This window comes from Medicago truncatula, chromosome 4 (assembly GCF_003473485.1).
Source record: "Medicago truncatula cultivar Jemalong A17 chromosome 4, MtrunA17r5.0-ANR, whole genome shotgun sequence".
Taxonomy (NCBI): domain Eukaryota; kingdom Viridiplantae; phylum Streptophyta; class Magnoliopsida; order Fabales; family Fabaceae; genus Medicago; species Medicago truncatula.
Window position 1 is genome coordinate 54,204,893 of NC_053045.1, and position 19,150 is coordinate 54,224,042.

The 19,150-nt window shown below is 32.6% G+C and overlaps 2 protein-coding genes across 3 annotated transcripts; both read left to right on the forward strand.

Annotated features, from left to right (window-relative positions):
• The first annotated feature begins 9,728 nt into the window (after positions 1-9,728).
• Positions 9,729-13,535, forward strand: LOC11446584 (single-stranded DNA-binding protein, mitochondrial). Its single transcript, XM_003609034.4, has 3 exons — positions 9,729-10,054; positions 10,134-10,461; positions 13,216-13,535. Exons 1-3 carry the CDS (start codon positions 9,746-9,748, stop codon positions 13,296-13,298), a joined length of 720 nt encoding a protein of 239 aa, XP_003609082.1. The 5' UTR covers positions 9,729-9,745; the 3' UTR covers positions 13,299-13,535.
• Positions 13,536-15,082: 1,547 nt separating this feature from the next.
• LOC112421319 (putative AC transposase) lies at positions 15,083-18,643 on the forward strand. Of its 2 annotated transcripts, XR_005645735.1 has the most exons (5): positions 15,083-15,329; positions 15,428-15,658; positions 16,207-17,078; positions 17,481-18,446; positions 18,495-18,643. XR_005645735.1 is itself a non-coding variant. In XM_024782644.2 (4 exons), exons 1-4 carry the CDS (start codon positions 15,281-15,283, stop codon positions 18,393-18,395), a joined length of 2,067 nt encoding a protein of 688 aa, XP_024638412.1. In that variant the 5' UTR covers positions 15,083-15,280; the 3' UTR covers positions 18,396-18,643. The 2 variants fall into 2 exon arrangements, 1 of the variants encoding a protein (XP_024638412.1); XM_024782644.2 differs by having other exon boundaries at positions 17,481-18,643.
• Positions 18,644-19,150: the final 507 nt, after the last annotated feature.

The following is a 19,150-nucleotide window of genomic DNA, read 5'->3' on the forward strand; positions in this document are numbered from 1 at the left end:
AAGTGTTCGACTCGAAGATAAGTAAAGTTTCGCCTACGAAAAATCAATATTAAATTCTCTCGAACGATTTATCCTAAAGTAATTTTATTAACAATTTGAGCTCGATTTCTTAGTTAAAATAATATAAAAAATAATTGTACGTTGATAGTGCATATTAATTTTAAAAAAAGTGATAAATTTACATTTGTTTTTTTTTAGGAAGATAAATTTACATTTGTTGTCGCCTCTTAACTTAATTTATGGATGAGTGATATGATCATTCTATTTCTAACACTTACTCTTAAATCGAATGAAACTCCTGTGGTTTTCACACTATCAAAATAGATTCCACTAGTAAAACTCATGGATTTCATCTAATAATAAAACGAGTGTTATTTCTTCTAAGGAAAAATAAAATGAGTGTTAGAAAGAAATGTTTTTAACATTTATCTAATTTTCAACCGCGATTCCATCCTTTATTTTTTAAGTCATTTTTTATAGGTTTGCATATGAATTTATATGAAAACATGAGAAAAGATCATAGAAGAGTTCACATCAAAATAAAATTATAAATTTTTTTTTAGGGTACAATTATAGATTTAAATTTTAAAGTCATACACAAATTGATCGTAACAACAAAAGGGACATGAAAAAGATATAAATGAAAAAATTGTTAGGTGAAATTAACTTTGAGAATTGTTGTTGACACATTGTATAAGGCTGTGTCACACTAGTAATTTACCGAAATGTCCTTCGGCAGTTAACTGTCGAATTATGGAACCGGCTGCAGTTAACTACCGAGGAAAACTAAAAATTTCGGCAGTTAACTACCGAGGAAACCTCAAACCTGTTTTTTTTTTTTTTTTTTTTACAAAAACCATTAATTGTCATTAATAATATTTATTGATTTTGAATGTTTCAAACAATTGCAGTATTATACTTATGCGTATATATCTTAATAAGAATAGCATTTAAATCAGTGTAAAAATTAAGCATTTGAATATTGTTTTGCACATTACTTAAATACAAATAATAATAATAAAAAAATCGTTAAAATAATTGTGCAACGATTTTTTTTAAGGTATAATATGTAGTTATATTTTCTACATTAAAATAATTGTGCACATAGATTTTTTTTTATTTAAGTAATTTGCAAAACAATATTCAAATGCTTAATTTTTACACTTATTGAAATGTTTTTTTGAGGAATGCTCTTTATTTTTTGGTCAATATTTAAATGATATTCTTATTAAGATATATATATATATATATTATATAGAGGGCATATCAAGTGAGAAGAGTAACTTAAATGAGAGATGAGAGGAGCTAATATTATCTGTTGGATCAAAATAAACGGTCATGATCAAATTCCACTAAACAAGGATTGGCACACCTAATCTCTTTTGATTGTCTTCTTTGGATCTCCCTTCTCTTCTTCCAATTACAAAATCCAAATCTGCCATCCACCTTAAATCTAAATCATTATAACCTTCACTACCAACGATCTCAGCTCAGCCACTACATCTACATGTGTTTTTCAAAATAGAAAAATTGATTTTTTTCTACCAGAGTAATTATAAAAATGTTTGAAGAACCAATTAGAATTTAATTTTTCTGTCTGAGTAATCATGATAAAGTTCAAATATTCAATTAGAACTTAAAAATACACAGGAAGTTGATGCGCATCATGTATAGTTTGAAGAAGTAATTTCAAAAAAGATGAAATTGAAGAATTCCAGACAACAAAGAAATTGGGTGGGTGAGAAGTTGATACGTAGAACTTAATAATACATAGGAAGTTGAATCATGGTGTGCATAACTCTCAAGTCTAATTGCAGATTTAAAAAATTGAAGAGAAAAACGTATGGAAAACCAGGAAAAATATAGAAGAGGAAGCAGCACGTTTCTTGAGCAGAGGATACATGTTTTTTTTATTCAAGTGTGCCAATCCTTGTTTAGTGGAATTTGATCATGACCGTTTATTTTGATCCAATAGATGATATTAGCTCCTCTCATCTCTCATTTAAGTTACTCCTCTCACTTGATATTCCCTATATATGGGGATGTTTCAAATGAGAGGGATGCTTATAATGAGAGGTGAGAGGATTTAATGTGAACCGTGAGATTAAAACTGACGGTTATGATTGTTTTGACCATTTAAACATCACGTGACTCTTCTATTTTCTCTTCCACGCGCATCATTTATGTTCTATTCTTCCTCTTAACTCAGCGAGCATATGATATTAACACCCACAATTCTCAATTCATCCGATCTTTCTCTGAAATAATTTGCACACACAAACGACCCAAATTTGATTTCAAGTTTTTTATCTCTCCTTCATAAGATTTTTGAATCATTAGTAACTTCTGACTAATTTGCACACAACATCAATAATGGTTCAGCTTATGAGATCTGATTCAGATAATCACTTCTTCAAAAAAGTTAAATTTGAGGGTTACAATCAATAACATCAATATTGGTATTCACTAATATAGCTTAATAACTTGAAAGGCATGAACGTTTTAATCAATTTGAAACAAACAGTGGACTTTACATCACATAATTGGTTTTCACCCTTGTTATTTTTAGGTTAGTTTGTTTAGCTTTACGTTTTTGGTGGCTGAAAAAGAAGAAAGAAAAGGGTACTAGAAATAACAATGGTTTTGATTGTGCATCAATTTTTATTTTTTTATCAATTGTTTCACAGAGGCTTACAAAAAAATTGTGCAACATCATATGTCCCTCATCACTTGAAAGTTTGGCAGGTTAAAGAAAGAAAAAAATGAATAAGGAGAAAGAGGTGTGCGTGAGATTGAAGAGGAAGAAAATCTAAAAGTAAAATGAACAGTGAATGATGTTGTTGGAATTTTTACCCCTGGATATGAAATTGGAGTACAATATGAGGCTTTTTATTTTAACTAAAAATCTGGGTTTTAGTTGAGTTGAAAATTTTAGAATGAAGAGAGAGAAAGGCAATGGGAACTGATGATGATGAGTGAACTTCACGCGCGTGTGGCAAGGGAAAAATACATGAAAAACAGATTTAAGATCTCAATGTTTATTTCAATCCAAAGGTCATTATTTGCTCCTCTCACTCTCACATTAAGCACTCCTCTCATTTGATACACTCCCTATATATATATATATAGTTAGGATCCGTTGACATCAGGTGTCAACGGAATTGTTGACACTAAATCCTAACCATTCATTTAAGTTTGATCAAAGCTCATAATTTTCATTAAATGGTCTCCATAAATTTCCAACTTTCTTGCTGCACCCGATCACGCTTTGTTTCAATTTAGTGCCTAAAAAACCTGGAATGAAATCAGCCACCACTTGTATGTACAGCCACCGTTTATTCAAGAGTTTCTTTTGGCCGATCTCAAATTATCTAACTATACACCACCAATTATTCACAGCCCGTAAAGTAATTGGCTTGAAACTCAATTTGAATGAAATCATCTCCGTTCTCCTCTTTGTTCCTCTCTCAGTACGATTAGTTTAATTTTATTTGATCCAAATGGTTTGGGATCATCCCCTTCCAAATTCATAATTCACTAATTCACCGTCTCTTTCTAATTCTAACCGAAAAGTTTCACAATTTCCAAAAAAAAAAAAAGAGGAGATTTAACACCTAAATAAAATTCATAAAATTGGAATAAAAAATTTATGAATTAATCGAACTGCATCATTGTTGTGAAATTAAATTCATGCATTATCACCACCATAATTGATCCAGTTTCACGATGACATCTCTAAAGAATTAGATAGAGAAAGCACCATAGTTAAAAATGAAACACAAGATGAGAGAGGGAGAGAGTCATACAAGAGTGGATTTTTCAAACACAGATTTACATGAAACATAGGATGTGAGAGGCAAAAGATCAAACAGATTTATGAGTATCATATTCATTAACATTGATAGAGTTAATAGCCGAGTAGAGGTGAGCAGGTATGGAACACGTAAACAACTTAAATGAATAAAACACAACCATTGGATTAATTAAGATTGACGGTTGGGATTTGGTGTCAACGGATCCTAACTCATATATATATATATATAATATTGCAATTGTTTGAAACTTACAAAATAATAATTGAAATATTCAAAATCAATAAATATTATTAATGACAATTTATGGTTTTTGTCAAAAAAAAAAACCAGGTTTGAGGTGTCCTCGGCAGTTAACTGCCGAAGTTTTCAATTTTCCTCGGTAGTTTACTGCCGAAGTTTTCCTCGGCAGTTAACTGCAGCCGGTTCCATAATTCGGCAGTTAACTGACGAGGAGCATTTCGGTAAATTACTAGTGTGACAGAGCCAATGCATATGTGTCAACAACGATTCTCATTAACTTTTATGAACCAAGGGGTAATTTTACATATTTAACTCTTTTACAGTATTTGGTTTTTTTTCTTCATCATATTCACTTTTCAAAACCTACTGTTAGGCCGATTGGCTGTCTAAATCTTCTTTTTGGGCTATACAGTTTATACCATTAGCTTCCATTAACATTTAACACCTCATTATTAGGTTCCAAATTCATATTCATTGATTTTTTCTGCTCACAAGCCAGCATTGGCATCAATTTATTGTTTACGTTAATAAAAGAGAAGAAGTTAATTCAGTCCTAAAACACTGGCATGGCTATTGAGAATGACCAAATGACATGTTGATATGTTTCTTAAAGACCATTTTAACAGAAAAAACAACACCCCTTCATGATCTTTCAAAATCTAAATTTTAATGTTGGCCTTGATTGTGAGTTGTGGCTATGATCTATTTGAGCTGATGTTGATTGCTAATAACAGAACATTGAGTGTTTATTATTTAAATCACTACAATATTTTTTCTCCAAGTTTTACATATCTTCCTTTCTCTCTGTTTTTCTTGATTTGTCTTCTCTCACATTTTTTTTCTCTACATTTTAAACATCATCATCTCTCTTATTTTAACCAAATTTTGTCTAAAGTCACTCTATAATTCATACCTAAAAGGTAGATGATCAAATTTTGAACATGGACAAGGATACTGTAACTATAATTCATCTCTCTCATTTTTGCTTTATCCCATGTTTCCCCTCCATTTCAAACATTAATTCTCTTTTATTTTATCCAAATTTTGTCTACGATCACTATATTTCTTTGCCTAAAAGGTAGATGCTCCAAATTTTTAGCATGGACTTGGGTCCTGTAACTCTCATTTGTCTACCCTTCTCTAGTTCTTTATTGGTTTGTTTTCTCTAGTATCTTTATTCCTCCATTTTAAATATCATTGTCTCTTCTATTTTATCTTTTTTTTCTTTTTTTTTGCTTAAACCCACTTTTTACCTCCTAAGTTTGCGGAAGTTGCAATTTTGGTCCCTATTAAAAAAAATGGCAAAAGTGACCCCATGTCTACCCTCTTTTGCAAAACGTCAATTTTGACTCAGTCAACCGTATGTGGCATGTCACTTGTGTATTTATTTTTATTTTGTATTTTTTTTAATTCCACGCGTATAATTAATTAAAAAAAACCAAAAATAACAAAAAAAAAAAAGTGAGTGAAACATATTTATTAATGGAATTAAGTAAATCAAAAATAAAAGAAAGAAGGAAGGGCACATGAGTGAAACACGCACCACCCCACTCTCTCCCAAACAAGTCAGAAACCATCAACCCCTCCTCACCTTGCCACCATCGTGCTGCCAGTCCGCCACTTCCCTCCCCAACAAAACACACGAATTCGAGACCCACAGAGATGGCGGTAACATGCTCGTTTTTCATTCTCAACCGTCATTCATTAATCCCTTCACATGAATTTGTGGTGAGTTTCTTATTCACATGGCTCCAGCCTTCATTAAATCATCTTCAACATTTATCAATTCATCTCCTACTTGAATCAAAATCCATAAACACGAATTCATCTCCAACATTCATCAATTTCACTCTTGCAAAAGAAACTTGAACTCATTCACAACATTCACTTACTCATCAATTTCACTCTTGCTTGAAGTGAAAATCAGAAACCCAAAAAAGAAATGGTCCAATCTCGAACTTGAAAACCCTAATACATAATTTAGAAAAACCAAAATGAGCTTCAACTCATAAAATTCAACATTAAAGAAAAGATTGTTGACAAGGAAGATGTAGAACTGAGGTTAGCTAAGGTACTGGGTGTTGAGTTGGTGGAGAGAATGAAGGAAAAGGAGTTGGTGGTTGAGGAATGGGTTGTGGCAGTTTATGATTGCTACAATATTGATGGAGGTTAGGGAAATGGTTGCGAGAGAGGAAAGGAGAAAACACATGTCCTCCCATTTTTTCCTTTTCCTTTTCCATTTATTTTATTTCATCATTATTATATTTTAATTTTATAAATACACGCGTGGCTTTTCCTTTTTTTTAATTCAGAAAATACACAGTTGGCGTGACGCATAGGATTGACCAGGTCAAAATTAGTGTTTTGCAAAAGGGGCTAAACACGAGGGTCGTTTTTGCCATTTTTTTAATAGGGGCCAAAATTGCAACTTTTACAAACTTAAGAAGTAAAAAATGGATTTAACCTTTTTTTTTTTTTTGGGCTAAAATCACTATATTTCCCACTTAAAGACAAAGGTTTCAAGTCCTTGTACGTAGGGGTGGGCATGGTTCGGTTAACCTAAAAAATCGAACCGAACCGAAATTTTGAAATGGTTTGGGAAAACCGAACCGAACCGTTTTAGGTATGGAGCTAACCGAACTGAACCAAAGTTATGTTTCGGTTAACCGTTTTCTTACCTGTGAATCGAACCGAACCGAACCAAAACCAATATTTTGAACCAAAATGCATTTTTTTTTTATCCTTTTGTGAATTTCATTGTGTTTTTTTATCCTATTTTTTTTCCAAAAGGCAAAATATTTTTTTATTAACTTTTTTTTTTTAAGAATATATATATATTTTTTATTAATATTATTATTACACAAACACAGTAAAATAATAAGTTTAATGCAAAATATATTAAGAAATAAAAATGATAGTATGAAAATTATTATCGATTATTTTTTGAAATATATGAAGTAATAATAATATAGATTAAATTAATGTAATATATAAGATTAAACACGGTAAAAAAATATGTATTAATAATTACTTTCGCGGTCAGTTTGCTTCGGATTTGAAACAATTTACTACGATCTCTTTTTAAAAATAGCTTACTCATAACCGCTTATTTTATGCAAAACACCTTATTTTAAAAAATAGTTTATTCAAAACAGCTTATTTTATGAAAATACCTTATTTTAAAAATAAAACAGCTTATTCAAAACAACTTATTTGATAAACAACTTATTTTCTGAAAAACAACTTATTTTAAAAGCAACTTATTCAAAACAACTTATTTTATGCAAAACACCTTATTTTAAAACAACTTATTTTATGAAAAATTAACTTATTTTTTAAAACAGCTTATTCAAAACAGCTTCTTTTATGAAAAACAGCTTATTCAAAAAAGCTTATTTTATTAAAAATAGTTTGTTACAATCTCTTTTTAAAAACAACTTAATCAAAACAACTTACTTTATGCAAAACAACTTATTCAAAACAGCTTATTTTATGCAAAACAACTTATTTTAAAAAATAGCTTATTTAAAATAGCTTATTTTATGCAAAACAACTTATTTTAAAAAATAGCTTATTTAAAATAGCTTATTTTATGCAAAACACCTTATTTTTAAAAACAGCTTATTCAAGCAGCTTAGTTTAAGAAAACAACTTATTTTAAAACATGTTTTGAATAAGTTGTTTTTTGAAAATAAGTTGTTTTGAATAAGCTGTTTTTAAAATAAGGTGTTTTTCATAAAATAAGTTATTTTTTTAAAATAAGTTGTTTTTCAAATAAGCTATTTTGCATAAAATTAGCTGTTTTTTTTTTTTAAAATAAGCTGTTTTCATAAAATAAGCTGTTTTGAATAAGTTGTTTTTGCATAAAATAAGTTGTTTTTCAAATAAGTTGTTTTTTTATAATAAGTTGTTTTCATAAAATAAGTTGTTTTTAAAATAAGGTGTTTTGCATAAAAAGGCTTTTTAAAATAAGCTATTTTAAATATGTTGTTTTTTTTTGGAAAGATCCAACAAAGAGTTCAAGTGGTTTCCATAAAAAATAAAAAAAAAATAAAAACAGTTCAAGTGGTTTGATTCGGTTCAAACGGTTCGGTTCAAGATGGTTCGGTTATGGTTCAAGAACTGTTAATAAATTAACGGTCGGTTCGTGAACCATTATAATGATTTGGTTATTTTTGATTCGGTTCGGTTCATGGTTCTTTTTGTCCACCCCTACTTATATGCTTACCTTTAGCGCATGTAAACTGGTATCTTCAAAGTACTTAAACACTTTTTTATCACACAATAACACACCCAATAACAATAACATGGTTATTAAGATTAAGGAACCGTAAAAATACTCTTGGTGAGTTTGAGCTTGATTTGAACACTTTCATTAAGTGTTTTTATTTTTATTTGAGTTATTAGGAGTCATTTTTTCTTACACTAACCTACAACTATTGTCACGCCCCAATTTATATGAGACGTAGGTTCCAATAAGAGAAATGATATTTGTACAACCACTTTGTGACAACTTTCTCTCTCGTACTCACATTATTCTCTTATTCTCTCTTCCTTTTTCTCTCTCCATTGTTTTTTACCAATGAAAAGAGAAAAAAAAGAAATTGTCACAAAAGTTGTATCAAATGGTTATTCAAATATCATTACTCTTCCAATAAATGTTTTGTCATTAACTAACAATGATTTGGTGTGGTGTAGTACTAGTGTGGACGATACTATGTTGCGAGTGGGGAGTGACGTGTGATGGTTGATCGACCCTCCCCAAACTTTGTGAAGTCAGCTACCTCGTTCTACAAACTAGGTGTTGGGTTGGTAAATGTATCCATTTCAAGAGCCACTTTGTCTCCACGGTTTTTTTCTTTTCTTTTAAGAAGACAAAATGAAATATATTAAATTATTATAGGTGGTTCATCTCACACAAGATGTGCAAAAGAAAACATCCAACACTAACAAAGTTTATTACCATCTAAATTCAAAAGCTAAAACGAATAACAGAAGAAAATAGACAAAAAGCTACACTCATGCACAATAAAGGATGTTGCCCCCAATCGTTATAACATGCACAATACAAAATGTTGTCCCTCATCATTATATCTGAAGGCAAAGTCGGGGCATATTTGCCTGCCCTTAAATCAATTAAAAGACATATTTGCCTCTACGGTTCAATCATCTTATATGATCTTACGCCTTCTATTTGGATACTTAGTATCAAATATCATACAATTAGATACACGAAAGGTTTAAAAGCAACTAACCTTTTTTTTTTTCTCTTTTGAAGAAGGTAAATTAGTCCATCCAAATTAACACCGGAGAAAATCGAACCTGAGACCTCGCGGAAAAACACAATCCAAAATCCCAAATCAATATCACCGGACCAACCCAAGTGGGTTAAATCAGAATTCGCTCAAATTACAAATGTGAAGTCTTCACATTTGTTTAGTTGTGTTAATTTCTTCATACATCATAAGCATCAGACATTGAGTTAATTTCTTCATGCATAAGAATCAGACATTGAATCCAACTTTAAATTCCTTATTATTTGAATTAATCTATTGTTGATAATTTTTGTTGTTTTTTATTTCTCAAAAGAAAAATGTATTCCATTTGAATGACGTCAACAGATGAATTAACATAAAAATAGTAAAAACTGTAATTATTTATGATTTTCTCCTCAAGACTTTTTCATTTTCATGTACAACACAAGGGTTTTGTCAAGTGAAAACAGTTGTGTAGGGTTTAAGCGCAGAATGCAGAAATCAATTGGAATGGCAAAATTCTCAATCTCAAGAACATCCACCCTCTATCGCTCTTTGCTTTCCACACCCCCTCCACCTCTTCACCACCACCGTCACATTCCTCTCCGCTTCTGCACCACCACCACCTCCCTTTCCGATTACGACGATGCTGACTCAGCAGCTCCTTCTCCCTCACCCGAACAAACCGAAAGAACCTTCTTCGATCGACCCCTCGAAAACGGCCTCGATCCCGGCGTTTACAGGGTAATCCAATTTCCAAACATGATTTCATTTTGATTTGTGATTATTATTGAGATTGAAATTGTGTTTTGTGTTTGTGTAGGCGATTTTGGTAGGTAAAGCTGGACAAAAACCGTTGCAGAAGAAACTGAAAAGTGGAACTGTGGTTACTCTGCTTTCAATCGGAACAGGTGGAATTCGCAACAATCGAAGACCATTGGATCATGAAAACCCTAGGGAATATGCTAATCGATGTGCTGTTCAGTGGCATAGGGTTACTGTTTATCCAGAGAGATTGGGGAATCTTTTGATGAAAACTGTTCTTCCTGGTTCAACTTTGTATGTTGAGGGAAATCTTGAAACTAAGGTGTTTTCTGATCCTGTTACTGGTCTTGTTCGTCGAGTTCGAGAAGTTGCTGTTCGTCGAAATGGTAACTTAGCTAACTCTTCAAATGCCTAATAGGGTTTCTTTTAATGTGTTGAACTAGTTCATGAGAGCTCAATCTTCCACTATATAGTTTTTGCTATGGTATTTCATTTAGGGTATGTTTGGATTGACTTATTTGAGTATATCTATTAGCATGAAAACGTGTTAGACTATTCTAGAGAGCTAGCTTATGGAAACAACTTATGACATCTCCATAAGCCGTTTTTAGTTAATTTTCATAAGTTTTCTGTAATAGCTGCCTATGTTTGGTTTAGCTTCTCTAAAACCAAAATTGCATCCCAATGCACGTTTGGCTGTGATTTTAGGAAGCTACATTTCCTTGCTTCCATTTTGACGTAGAAACAAACAACCACTATGGAAACAACTTTTAGCTTATATAAAAACAGTTTGACTATATTTTGGCTCCGTTTGGATTGAGCTTATGAAAAATAACTTATGTAAATAAATAAGCATTTATTTTAATTTATAAGCTCTTACTAGCGAAAATTGTATCTTCATAAACTATTTTTTCATAAACTACCTTAAAAATTTATAAATAATACATAAAAACTTATTTATTTGCATAAGCTGTTTTATATAAGCTCTAAAATAAGCTAATCCAAATGGGCCCTTTATCTTTTGTTATAGAAATAACTTATGTATAAGCACTTATAGAGTAAGAGATGACTTAAGCTGTTTAGTCCCCCTCCCTACACACACCTACTGCTCAATCGTATGCTATTAAACATAGTTTGACTATATCTTATCTTGTTATAGAAATAGCTTATGTATAAGCACTTATATAGTAAGAGAGGAATTAAGATATTTAGCTCCTCTCCCTACACACATCTACAGCTCAATTGTATGCTATTATATACTGGATATTTAATATTGAAAAATCCATAAAAAAATATCCTCCTTAGGCTCTGTTTGGGAGTTACGAGGGGAGGGTTTTCAAAAAAAGAAGGAAGAAGTGGAAAGAATGGAGAGATATGAGAGTGGAGGGTTTCTGGAGGTTTAGTTTTCTTCATAATACAAAATCCCCTTAATTTGGAGGAACGAAAAAATTGTATTGGAGGAGGAGTTTGGAGGGTTTTGGGGGATTTGGGTGAGTTTTTCAAATCTAATCTATATTGTTATAATACTTTCAAAGTTAAAAATACATTAATCATAAGTACTTATTTATCATTCTCTACAAAACTATTCTCTCAATTTTTGAAAGATTTCTCTATTTTTTCCTCTAAACTCATCCCTCCAAAACCCTCCCCTCCAAACTCTCAAACAGAGCCTTAGGGCTTTGTTTGGAGGGGAGGGGAAGGGAAGACTTTGGGGGTGGAAAATAAAGAGGGAAATGGAGAAATCTTCACATTTTTTGAAAGAGTATTTTTTTAGAGAATGATAAACTAATGGTTATGATTCATATATTTTTAATATTAAAAATATTATAACCAAATAGATTAAATTTGAAAAATTCATATAAACCCCCCAAAACCCTCCTCCAATACAACTTTTTAGTTCCTCCAAATGAGGAGGGTTTTGTATTATTAAGAAAAATTAACCCCCCAAAACCCTCCCCTCCCAATGTACTCTATTTCTTCCACTTGTTCCTTCTTTTTTTCCAAAACCCTCCCCTCCCTTTCCCTCCAAACTCACAAACAAAGCCTTAGAAACTGATAAGGGAAGGAAAATAGAATACACAATTCTTCTATTTATATGTCTAACAGAGCAGTCCCTTTATATTTGCCAGAGGCCCAAAAGCCTTATCTGATGACTTGATTTGCAAACTATATTTTCCTTAATAATTATGGTTACAAATCTTGATCATTCTAACTGTTTAGAATTGTTTGGTGAGTAATGTGGCTCATGCTCAACTCACAAAGAAATCAACCTCATCTTATTGACTTATCTAAATAAGTCAATATGGAACCTTGTGTTCATTGAATATTTTATATTCAGCGAGTTATGATCGGGTTTATATTTAAAATAAACTATTATTACTCAATTATTCACAAAATACACAACTCCCGACTTCCAATATATCGTTGAGGTACATGATATGTACCTTTGAAATTAAAAAATATAAAAATGCTTGACATAAACAATCAATGTGCTATATGGTTACTATTTAAATGCTGAATCAATACAAATAACATTTTATATGAAGTTTAGAAATGTAAGAATATTTTTACTTATAGAAAATGATCTCTTGTGCATGTCGTGTGTGTTCTACTGCTTGTTTGGTTCACATACCAATGAGTTGAACTAAGAAAGGTCAAGCTTGGCACATTCAGCAAACCTGTTAAACTTTGTAACCATTACCGATCTGTACTTGTCATTTCTGTTTTTCCTAGTTTTCCAAAATTGAAACATGGATTTCTTTCACTCTTGACATTTTTTCCTACACTCTTATTATTGAGTGAAATTCATGTTGGCATAAAAGGAGTTCTAGCATCTCTCTCTCTCACTCTTAACATTTTTTCCAACACTATTATTGAGTGAAATTCATGGAAGTCTCATCACTTTGAAAACGGGTCCCAAGTAATGTAACCCACATGACTTTCATCCAATAAGAGAGAGATAGAAAGAGAATGTTAGAGTAAGTATTGTTGGTACTTTTCATCGGCATAGTATTTGTAGTATTCTATGGTTGAAGATTTTTTGTTGCTTATGTTTAAAATAATCTTTGGCATATGAGAAAATATTGTTTTAGAATAAGATGCCTTTGACCTAATACAATATAAGTTCCTGTTTTCCGCAGGCCGTGTTGTATTTTTAGGTCCGGGTGATGATCCTAAGCAACAGACACAACAAAATGACCTGAGAGCAGTTGGCTATTATTAATTTTATGCTTCAAATAGGAACATGGATTCAGTTGGCAATGGAGAATTTTTTATTCTGTAATTATATTCTGGAGTTTTACAACAAATTTGGAATTGTTAGAGACGTTTGTCATGTTACAAACTCTTGATCTAAGTGATCTTGCTTTTGTGCTTTGTAACACAAGGACTATATAAATCAACTTTCTTGCGTGTTATGGTGGCAAACTTGTGTCAGTGCAAGTATTTCAGTTTACGAAAAGGACTTTATCTCTGGGACTAACCTTTCATTCTGTTCAAAACTCTGGATGCTAGTCTTGAAAGTTATGGCTATGGGATGCTGCTTTGCCCCAAGAGCTTCTTAAACTTTTTTCTGAACAAACTGTTGCTATGTAATTGAACTGAATAGGATTGTAACAATTCTTTCTATATACCACGACAGAGTTGGTCTACAATAACATGCAAACAATCTTGTCTAGCTTTTTTGCCCTTAAAATGCATGTACATTTGAAATTTTGAAGTTCAAAATAGAAGCTCACCTCCATTTTTTGAGATAATTTTTTTTTTTCTCTCTTCCTTTTCTGGGAATTGAGATGAAGTTACCTTTGATAATGTTGTGCCATCAATCAATTTGTGCAAGATAATTATTTTTGTAACATCTTGCGTATGTCGGATGATGTTGAATTGATGTTACTCTTTGCAGGAGTTGCATTCTCTCTGAATGAGAAGAATGTCCTTCCAATGAAGTTAGAGTAAATCAGTGTACGGGGCTCTCGAAATTATGAGTTTAGTAATTTAATCTTTTCAAATTATAATAGCAATTTATTTACTTTTTTTGACAAAACGATTTATTTAATAAAAAAATGTCTTGTAATTTAATCTTTCAACTTAAAAGATTTACCAATTGAATTATCTCGAGTTTCCTTTGCTTCCATGAATCTAATTGTTATGTGGATTACTTTTAACTCTCGAAGGGCATCAAGATCCATTTATTGTTATGCCAGTGCTTTATTTGACATATTTTTTAAAGAGTGATTGTAATACCTCTTCTTTTGTTTGTCTAGTGTGTTAATTCAATGCCTTATCTATAAAACAATAAATAAAAGATTTACAATTTGCCTTAAATAATATCTTCTATAAAGCCTTCAAAATTGTGTTAGTAAATTTATAAAAGGACTAAATTGAACGTTGTAAAATACTCTTCCGAAGTTTCCATCCGTTAAGCAAATTAGCACATCAACTCTTGAAATTAAAACTGAGATAACAACATTTGGAGAAAGAAAATAACAACACTGCAGTGTACTTTAAAGAAAACACGACAGTGAAGATAGTAGTTCTCCACCCTCCGATTAAATAGAAAGTGAAAAAACAAAACTTTAAAGTAAACACAAACAGTAGGCTCTGATTATATTGTGAAAATATTTTATATATTTCTTTTTTAAATTGCGTTAACTTTAATTGTTTTCAATGAGACACTGGAGACTAGACTCTTGATGTAAACAAATTGTGCTTTTTTTTTAAAATAAATATGAAAACACTAATAATCAGCATTTCATTATTTCGAAAAATGCATCATCTCAAACTAACATTTCATTTTCTCTTTATTACATCTTCTTATTAGCAAGTTAAAATATACATATATATTACAAGATAAAAAAAAATGGACCTAATATTGGGGAAGTGGAGAAAGGAGGAATGGGGGTGTGATATATAACATAACCCCAAATTTAAAAAATGAAAATGAAGCCGACTTAGTAAAGCAAAGCAACGTTGGGCTTAGTAGAAGAAAGCTGGCTAAAAACTCAAGTGGGTCGACTTCGACTCACTCACTCACTCACGTTTATTGCTCTCTCTCTCTCTCTCTTCTTCTCTTTCTAAAGTTTGAGCGAAGCCGTGGTACCAAAAAACGAGATCTGCAGCGACGCGGCTCTCTCGGCTCAGATCGCTCAATTTCATCTCCCTCCATTTTCCCTCTCATTCATCACCAAAACTGCGTTTAATTTTTACATGGACTGGGGTGTTAATAGTAACAACAATCACTACAGAACTTACAAAGGTACTATACCTTAATTTACCTATTCATTCTTCATTACAACATTATATCTATCTGTAAATTCTATTGAATCAATAATCGTGTATTTTTTGTTTGAGCAGAAGATCATAGTAATATTAATAAATCCATGATGGATTTGGAACTCATTTCAAACATGGATGGCCATGGCCTTGCTTCTTCAGAAAACCAACCAATTCCTGTTACTTCACCACTCAAACCAAGAAAGAAAACTATGACTTCTGTTTATTTGAAGTTCTTTGAGACTGCTGCTGATGGAAAGACTAGGAGATGCAAGTTTTGTGGACAGACCTATTCTATTGCAACTGCCACAGGTGCATTACCTTTCTCATCCAATTGGCTGTTTGTATGAGTGTATGCATCTTTTTCATTGTTGTTATATTGATTCTGTGTCGGTCGCCGTAGGCCACCAACACAGACATCCAACATGACACTGACACGTAGACACTTCTAATCTAATGATTATAATCTGACTCAAGTGTCTATACTTGATGCTACAGAATTGTCTATAATATCCACTATACCATGAACCACAAATATTTCTCAGACTAGGCGTGTTCCTTTGTCGGATATGTAATGGTCCAACACATATGATTACACTGAATTATGTTATTTTCTCAAATTATTGTCTGTGTCCGGGTTTGAGTATGTGCTTCATACTATATTAATGGTTGGTTTTCTTTTTTCAATAGTTGATTGTTTGCCATTTATTCATGTGTAATTAATCCTTGATATTAAAAATCAATCAAAGACATTTGATGCTAGATCAGTGTTACATTGTAGCATCCTTGGTTATGAAGATGTTTACCTAACGATTGTGCTTTTTGTACATGCATTCACCAAAGTTCCTTTATTTATGTAGGCAATTTGGGGAGGCATCTTGCAAATCGCCATCCGGGATACGATAAGACAGGGGAAGCTGTCAGCAATTCAGCAGCTCGGCCCAATGTCGTAATCAAGAAATCTCAGACTCAAGGAAAAGTAAACCAGGTGGATTATGATCATTTAAATTGGTTACTCATTAGGTGGCTTGTTTTAGCTTCTCTACCTCCTTCAACTCTAGAAGAGAAGTGGCTCGTAAATTCCTACAAGTTTCTAAACCCGACTATACAAATTTGGCCTAGTGACAAGTACAAAACTATACTTGATGAAGTCTTCCGAAGCATGAGGGAAGATGTAAGAGCCTTGTTAGAACAGGTTTCTTTTAAGTTCTCCATCACACTTGATTTCTGGACTTCCTTTGAACAGATTTTCTATATGAGTGTATCATGTCAGTGGATTGACGAAAACTGGTGCTTCCAGAAGTTGCTTCTTGATATCTGCCGCGTACCCTATCCATGTGGGGGTGCAGAAATCTATCGTTGCCTCGTGAAAGTTCTTAAATTTTACAATATTGAAAGCAGAGTCCTGTCATGTACCCATGATAATAGTTCAAGTGCCATGCATGCCTGCCATACTCTGAAAGAGGACTTGGATGGTCAGAAAATAGGACCGTTCTGTTACATTCCCTGCGCTGCTCGAACTTTGAACCTGATAATAGTTGATGGATTGAGATCTGCAAAACAAGTAATTTCAAAGATCCGAGAATTTGTAATAGAGTTAAATGCCTCACCAATAATCTCTGAGGATTTTGTTCAAATATCTACAGCTTATCAAGAAGGTACTTGGAAGTTTCCTCTTGATGTTTCAACAAGGTGGAGTGGAAACTACCAAATGCTTGATCTTGTTCGTAAGGTATCTCTTTAATTAGCTTTATATTGAACATAAGAATCATCTGAAAAATTAACTATAGCAACATTTTTCTCAAATCACTGTTAGCATTGCAGTGCCAATATTTTACAAGACAAAGCTTGGAATTGTAATGATTTGAATGCCTGAAGTTTTTCAATCAACACTTGTCTGAAAAGTACTGTAATTTTTTGTGTTTTCTAATGGATTCAGCCTGTGTGTTGATGTTTGTCTGATTGGAGCACTTGATTTAAACTGTGTTATGTATTACATTCATGTAGCATGCGACAGGAGTCTTGTATATTAAGATATCTTATGATGCATCACACTTCACACTCTCACATGCACTCAAATTCAAAATTAGAAGCAATGAATACGGTAAATCATTGCATATTTTTGGTGATGCAGGCTGGTAAATCAGTGGATTCGGTTATTCATAAATATGAGGAGACACTAGGCAGTAGGATACTGCTGAGCCCTTCTGAAAAAAGTGTGGTTAACATCATGCATCAATATCTTGAGCCATTCTACAAGACGACAAACGACCTCTGCACGAGCAATGTGCCAACAGTGGGGCTTGTCCTTTTCTTCATGGATCACATTTCAGAAACAATTGCTACCTGCAGAGAGTCATGTCCCAGCCCAGAATGGCTAAAAAGTGCTGCAGAAGAAATGGCTAAAAAGGCTAGAAATTATTTCAATCAGGTTTGCAACATATTTACATATATGACCGCTATTCTAGATCCTCGAATAAAGGCAGAGCTGATCCCTGATAGTTTAAACTTGCAAAGTTTTCTGGACGAAGCAAGGACACATTTTATAAGAAACTATTCTGTTAACCATTTCTCCTCCATGAGTTCTGGTTACAATGCACAAGAAATTGAAGATGGGGGAAGTGTTTCCTTTGCCGAGGAAATAGCTCGCAAAAAACGTAGGACAAACATGAGTTCTGCCACTGATGAGCTTACACAGTACTTATCAGAGGCTCCAGCTCCTATAGCAACCGATGTTCTAGAGTGGTGGAAAGTAAACAGTGCGCGCTACCGTCGACTGTCTGTGATGGCTAGAGATTTCTTGGCTGTGCAGGCAACTTCAGTTGTGCCTGAAGAACTTTTCTGTGGCAAGGGGGATGAAATTGACAAGCAACGATTCTGTATGCAGCATGATAGCACACAAGCCATTCTTTGTATCAAGTCGTGGATTCAGGTTGGCATCAAGTTCAAGTTTAAGTCGACCGAGATAGACTATGAGAGGTTGATGGAACTAGCAGCTGCTTCTGCAACAGATAATAGCCCTTCAAGTTCTGAGAAGAAGCAAAAATAAATGATAGAAGATGTCAGCACTGAAGGGTGGTGACAGTACTACTAACATGCAACATTACTTGTCATTTCTAGTTATATCTTGACTTTGGCTCATTTTCACAACTTAGATAAGTAAACTGTTTTTTTCTTAACAAAAAAAAAAAACTTATTGATGTATTATATTAATATAATGCATTATGCTGTACAGTTCTGAATTCTGCAAATTACTAACCTAGAGAAATATCAAATATATGCTCCTTGATGATGGAACTCTCTGTGCACCTGTATGATATTTGTGTGAACACCAATACAAACATATACTGAGTTTAAAAGGTATTTACTGTCGTACAATCCCATCATTATGCAGATGTTTGTTGAGATATTTGAACCACCAAGGTTGCTTAAAACAAGCTTAACTTGATATTTCACTATTCAAAAGACAATTATAAGTAGAAAAAAAATAGAGAATTAAACGAAATATTGTGTAACAAGGGATAATTGATGACTCAGTCCCACATAGCTGTACCATCAAAACTTGGAAATGGGTTCTCTAACTTTGTGATTTGGAAAAATGATAATGATTAAAATAAATAGTTTAAATGAGTAGGTCAAGAGATATATAGTGAAAGTTATCAAAAGTAGAGAATTGAAAGACAATCTATTAGTTAAAACTCGAGTGTAAACTTGTCAACATTTCATGCCACAATATGTTAAATAACACACACTCATAATTTCATTCAATAAAAGCGAAGTATTTATCGTCGATTACCGAGGACT

What these genes read in the sequence shown, in the direction of transcription:
- LOC112421319 (XM_024782644.2), top strand. Translation starts at nt 15,281, where the DNA reads ATGGACTGGGGTGTTAATAGTAACAACAATCACTACAGAACTTACAAA. An exon ending in TCACTACAGAACTTACAAAG is followed by an intron (nt 15,330 to 15,427) that starts GTACTATACCTT and finishes TTGTTTGAGCAG; the next exon opens with AAGATCATAGTAATATTAAT. An exon ending in TGCTTGATCTTGTTCGTAAG is followed by an intron (nt 17,079 to 17,480) that starts GTATCTCTTTAA and finishes TTGGTGATGCAG; the next exon opens with GCTGGTAAATCAGTGGATTC.
- LOC11446584 (XM_003609034.4), top strand. Translation starts at nt 9,746, where the DNA reads ATGTACAACACAAGGGTTTTGTCAAGTGAAAACAGTTGTGTAGGGTTT. An exon ending in TCGATCCCGGCGTTTACAGG is followed by an intron (nt 10,055 to 10,133) that starts GTAATCCAATTT and finishes GTGTTTGTGTAG; the next exon opens with GCGATTTTGGTAGGTAAAGC. An exon ending in AGTTGCTGTTCGTCGAAATG is followed by an intron (nt 10,462 to 13,215) that starts GTAACTTAGCTA and finishes TGTTTTCCGCAG; the next exon opens with GCCGTGTTGTATTTTTAGGT.